Genomic DNA, 6,000 nt, shown 5'->3' on the forward strand with positions numbered 1-6,000 from the left:
GAGCCAAACATACGTAAATAAATATAGTGCAAATAAATCTAGTGTAAATACATTTAGCGGAAATAAATAGTGTAAATAAATATAGTGTAAATAAATATAATGTAAATAAATATTGTAAATAAATATAGTGTAAATAAATATAATGTAAATAAATATAGTGTAAATAAATATAGTGTAAATAAATATAATGTAAATAAATTGTGTAAATAAATCTAGTGTAAATAAATTTAGTGTAAATAAATATAGTGTATAGGGTAAATAAATCTAGTGTAAATAAATATAGTGTAAATAAATATAGTGTAAATAAATTTAGTGTAAATAAATATAGTGTATAGTGTAAATAAATATAGTGTAAATAAATATAGTGTAAATAAAATAGTGTAAATAAATCTAGTGTAAATACATCTAGTGTAAATACATTTAGCGGAAATGAATAGTGTAAATAAATATAGTGTAAATAAATATAATGTAAATAAATATTGTAGATAAATATAGTGTAAATAAATATAATGTAAATAAATCTAGTGTAAATAAATATAGTGTAAATAAATATAATGTAAATCAATAGTGTAAATAAATATAGTGTAAATAAAATAGTGTAAATAAATCTAGTGTAAATAAATCTAGTGTAAATAAATTTAGGGTAAAGAAATATAGTGTAAATAAATATAGTGTATAGTGTAAATAAATATAGTGTAAATAAATTTAGTGTAAATAAATATAGTGTAAATAAATGTAGTGTTAATAAAGTCAGTTATGGTTTATAGTCTTCTGTATTTAGGAAACTAGGAAACTGATGCTGGTTGGTATTAATGACTTACAGGTGGAGGAGGAGGTGGTGGAGGAGGGACGGAGGATGGAGGGGTGGGGACAGATGACCAGACAGAGACCCCACCGCGTAGCAACACCCCCAGCGAGGACGCGGCCTCCATACCGTTCTCCAGCAGCCCAGACTCCCCCTGTGGGAGGGGGGCAGCGGCAGGGAGGGGGTCGGTGCTGGGAGGCCCAGGAAGGTTACTTCAGGACGGGGAGGACAAGGAGGAGGGCACAGGGATCATCAGGTCACCCAGGAGCCAACACCTCACACCTGCAGCCCTGCTCTACCGGAAACAAGTCACACGCAAACAGGTAGTCATCAGTAGTACGGCACAATGGATGGTATCTGGTGGCTTTAATATACTAACTAACCTAGAACCAGGAGATTCTCCTGACCAGTTATACTAACTAACCTAGAACCAGGAGATTCTCCTGACCCGTTATACTGACTAACCCAAGAAATAGGCTAGAAGACTGTAGTCTTGATTCCTCTTATCTTCCCTTTTCTTCTGCAGAGACGTGGTGTGTCCTCAGAGGAAGAGGAGGGAGAGGTGGACAGTGAGGTGGAGTTACCACGGAGACGGTAAGAAAATACATCTTATTCAGTATATAGTCATGATTCATTATACAGTATATAGTCATGATTCATTATACAGTATATAGTCATGATTCATTATACAGTATATAGTCATGATTCATTATACAGTATATAGTCATGATTCATTATACAGTATATAGTCATGATTCATTATACAGTATATAGTCATGATTGTATAGTAGTAGAAAGTCATGATTGTATAGTAGTATATAGTCATGGTTTACCTATACAGTATATAGTCATGATTCTATAGTACTATATAGTCATTATTCATTAAACAGTATATAGTCATAATTCTGTAGTAGTATGTAGTCATGATTCTGTAGTAGTATATAGTCATGATTGTGTAGTAGTATATAGTCATGATTCATTATACAGTATATAGTCATGATTATTTATACAGTATATAGTCATGATTCTGTAGTAGTATATAGTCATGATTGTATAGTAGTATATAGTCATGATTCATTATACAGTATATATTCATGATTGTATAGTATTATATAGTCATGGTTTATTATACAGTATATAGACATGATTCATTATACAGTATATAGTCATGATTATATAGTAGTATATAGTCATTATTCATTATACAGTATATAGTCATGATTATATAGTAGTATATAGTCATGGTTTATTATACAGTATATAGTCATGATTATATAGTACTATATAGTCATTATTCATTATACAGTATATAGTCATAATTCTGTAGTAGTATATAGTCATGATTGTATAGTAGTATATAGTCATGATTCATTATACAGTATATAGTCATGATTCATTATACAGTATATAGTCCTTATTCATTATACAGTATATAGTCATGATTCTGTAGTAGTATATAGTCATGATTCTGTAGTAGTATATAGTCATGATTCTGTAGTAGTATATAGTCATGATTCTATAGTACTATATAGTCCTTATTCATTATACAGTATATAGTCATGATTCTATAGTACTATATAGTCATTATTCATTATACAGTATATAGTCATGATTCTATAGTAGTACATAGTCCAGCAGAAAGAACCTCTTGGTATATCAAAATTGAGCTTGTGTCTGTGAGAGCCCAAGGATTTAATCTATGTCCTGCTCCTCTCGTCTTCCTCATGCAGTCGACCGGTAAGCATAACCAAGTGCCAGTCCCTGTCCACCTTCAGCTCTGAGAACCTGTCTGCCGTGTCCGTGTCGGACGGAGAGGAGGGCAACACCAGTGACCACTCCCACAGCGGCACGCCGGACGTGGTCAGTACCAACACAGACGAGCGGCTGGACGACAAGAGCGACGACCTTCTGTCCCAGGGGTCGGAGATCCCCGCGGACCCCGCCCTCGACCCGGCCGACGGTTTATCAGAGAAGGAGGCCGCCATACGCCAGGTCAAGACCCAGCTCAACACGGGGCAGAACTATGAGGTAGGTAGGGCTCTGGTTACTATGACAACTATACGACTGGAACTGAAACTACGAGGTAGGGTTACTATGACAACTAGAACTGTGAGGTAGGGTTACCATGGGAACTGTTATGTTTAGCCATAAACGACAGAGAAATGAGGAGAGCAGGAATTCCATTATAATACATTCTCTCGTCGTTATAGGGCCAACATCACTATTACAGAACACATGGTTACATTTGGATTTTGCTCTAGTGTAGGGACCTTAGTTTTCCCTGATCACCAGGGCCCAGTTTTAGGGGGACAGAATATTTACAAACCAGGTAATGCTCAGGTAGCCTGGGTACCGGTCTGTTTGTGCTATCGTTCCAGAGGGGAATGATAGCACAAGCAAACTGGTATCCAGGCTAATATGAAGGTGAGATGGATGGCCCATTGCCATTGTCTAACTCGACCTCTCCCTCTATTCCTCTAACCTAGGGCCTATATGATGACTCTGACTGTGACAGTGCAGAGCTGGACCACTCAGGCTGCACAGAGCCCCAGCACCATAGGCCCCCCAGCACCAACTGGTGAGGAGACCAGATGCAGATCTTAGCCCTACTCCCCCAGCCCTACTCCCCCAGCCCTACTCACCCAGCCCTACTCACCCAGCCCTACTCCCCCAGCCCTACTCCCCAGTCCTACTCCCCCAGCCCTACTCCACCAGCCCTACTCCCCAGCCCTACTCCACCAGCCCTACTCCACTAGCCCTACTCCACCAGCCCTACTCCACCAGCCCTACTCCCCTAGCCCTACTCCACCAGCCCTACTCCCCCAGCCCTACTCCACCAGCCCTACTCCCCCAGCCCTACTCCCCCAGCCCCCCCCAGCCCTACTCCACCAGCCCTACTCCACCAGCCCTACTCCCCTAGCCCTACTCCACCAGCCCTACTACCCCAACCCTACTTCCCCAACCCTACTCCCCCAGCCCTACTCCACCAGCCCTACTCCCCTAGCCCTACTCCACCAGCCCTACTACCCCAACCCTACTCCCCCAGCCCTACTCCACCAGCCCTACTCCCCCAGCCCTACTCCACCAGCCCTACTCCACCAGCCCTACTCCCCCAGCCCTACTCCACCAGCCCTACTACCCCAACCCTACTCCCCCAGCCCTACTCCACCAGCCCTACTACCCCAACCCTACTACCCCAACCCTACTCCCCCAGCCCTACTCCACCAGCCCTACTCCCCCAGCCCTACTCCACCAGCCCTACTCCCCCAGCCCTACTCCACCAGCCCTACTACCCCAACCCTACTCCCCCAGCCCTACTCCACCAGCCCTACTCCACCAGCCCTACTCCACCAGCCCTACTCGACAGATCTGTTTCTGCTTCCTTGCCAACTCCTTTGGTCATTATAACACATAAACTGGTCTTAGACCATGCTAACACTCCCCAAACCCAGCCTTGCAAAAACACTTCAACTCACCTCACCTACAGTGACCTCTGCACCACCAGACAATTGATATAATGTCTACATGTTGTAGTGATTCCTTCACTATCCACCCTGTGGTTTCTTACTTCTTGATTTTGTAAACAAACAAAAAAACAAAAAAAAGTGTCATATTTCAACATCTAATGTAAATGTCTCCCATTCAGATTTCACAATATTAGTGTCATTACACCTTCCAATTGTCAATGTCCACATCATCGGTGAGGCGCCCAATGTGTTTTTTTTTTTTTTGTTGCACTTAATATTTACTTCATTTGTAGTGATTATTTCTGTTCAAATTCCTGTGTTTCCTCACCAGCATTATGCACTGAGTGTCATTTCATTTATTTATTGAGTACAAGAGAAAATCTATGTCCACATTATTTAAGTTGTTTACAATTTCATGTATTTATTGTTTTGCATCAGGGATTTTGTTGTCCTAATTTTGTATACAATTTGTATTTAATTTATGTTAACATTAACTGTATGTAAATATCGGACCTCTTGCCACACTATACAAGGAAGAAATATCATTTGTATGAGTTCAAATGTTATCACTGTGTCATGTAATGGTGCTGACTGATGTTTTACACTAGAGGGCGGTAATTGTATTGTACCAGACAGAACAGGGGTGTATTCATAACGGAAACCGTTGTGCAACGAAAACAAGACTTTCTATTGGACAAATTCAGGTAGGTCCCTCCCCGTTTCATTCCGTTTGGCTCCTAGAGTAAACGGTTTCCGTTGCAGAACTGGGTTGTGTTAAGCAGGGCACGACGTTGTGGAATGCTCAGATAGAAATATGTCAAATAGAACAAGCATGCCTCTCTGACAACAAAGAAATCATGTCAGCTCTATTCACGACATTTCTATCTGAAACGTTCCAACAGTTGCCTACTGAATCAGAACATAGATATTCTATAACATAGAAATTCTATTTGGTCTGGTACCGGATGCTGTTCATAATGACTGGGCATTAGTAAGTATAGAAATAGAATCTAATCGAGTGCTTCTATTTCTTTGGCATTAAGACACAGGCTGGAGAACAGAACAATAATAGCTAAAGAACAAGCAATATGTCCACAAACTCAGAATCATTCCCCTGGCTACAGCATGGAGCAAAACTAACCTATAGCCCAGCCCCTTTCTTTCAGGGTCTGTCTTGACATGTTTTTGTAGATCAACTATTGTATTTCTTTGGTATTGCAGTGTTTATACTGTATTAAAATGCAATACCACCTACTAGGATACCTTTGAGAACAAAACCTCAGGTCAAATCTCAAATGGCATCCTTATCTATATATAGTGCGCTACTTTTCCCCACAGCTTTGGGTCAAAAGTAGCGCACTTCTTAAGGAATAGGGTGCCATTAGAGACTAAACCTCGGTCACAGACCATGTGCATCTAGAAGTGTACAGATAGATCACTAGAGCATGCTTGTAATATAGTATGTATGGGTTGGATTGTACTTCCTGTCCAAATGCAGATGTCAGTCAGAGCATGAGGCTCAGATCAAAGGGACTTATCACCCATAGAAACAGAATCTAAAGGGATTTTAGTTCTATGACATCACCACCACTCACCAATGACCTATCTATCCCATCTCTATGGAAACGATCCAACTCAACAGCAACAGAGGAGTTTGTTCCTAACTAGTTCCCTGGCAACTAGTTAGTTCCCTGTCAACTAAAGGTTGCATCCCGATTCTCCACCCTT

The 6,000-nt window shown here is 40.6% G+C and overlaps 2 protein-coding genes across 2 annotated transcripts in view; both read left to right on the forward strand.

The window, feature by feature from the left end:
- Positions 1 to 3,479, forward strand: part of LOC112235847 (mitogen-activated protein kinase kinase kinase 12) — a 44,036-nt gene extending 40,557 nt beyond the window's left edge. The window contains exons 13-16 of the mRNA XM_042330031.1: positions 836 to 1,128; positions 1,332 to 1,399; positions 2,536 to 2,833; positions 3,292 to 3,479. Of these exons, the coding sequence (XP_042185965.1) occupies positions 836 to 1,128; positions 1,332 to 1,399; positions 2,536 to 2,833; positions 3,292 to 3,387 (755 nt within the window). The 3' untranslated portion in view covers positions 3,388 to 3,479. The remainder of the gene's footprint in view (positions 1 to 835; positions 1,129 to 1,331; positions 1,400 to 2,535; positions 2,834 to 3,291) is intronic.
- On the forward strand, positions 3,397 to 4,213 carry LOC112235841 (extensin-like). Its single transcript, XM_042304942.1, has 2 exons — positions 3,397 to 3,546; positions 3,632 to 4,213. Exons 1-2 carry the CDS (start codon positions 3,397 to 3,399, stop codon positions 4,211 to 4,213), a joined length of 732 nt encoding a protein of 243 aa, XP_042160876.1.
- Positions 4,214 to 6,000: the final 1,787 nt, after the last annotated feature.

This window comes from Oncorhynchus tshawytscha, linkage group LG02 (assembly GCF_018296145.1).
Source record: "Oncorhynchus tshawytscha isolate Ot180627B linkage group LG02, Otsh_v2.0, whole genome shotgun sequence".
Taxonomy (NCBI): domain Eukaryota; kingdom Metazoa; phylum Chordata; class Actinopteri; order Salmoniformes; family Salmonidae; genus Oncorhynchus; species Oncorhynchus tshawytscha.

Excerpts from the sequence above, each read along its gene's own strand:
- LOC112235841 (XM_042304942.1), top strand. The coding sequence starts at position 3,397 with ATGCAGATCTTAGCCCTACTCCCCCAGCCCTACTCCCCCAGCCCTACT. Across the intron at positions 3,547-3,631 it reads TCCCCAGCCCTACTCCACCA|CCCTACTCCACCAGCCCTAC; the intron begins GCCCTACTCCAC and ends CTACTCCCCCAG.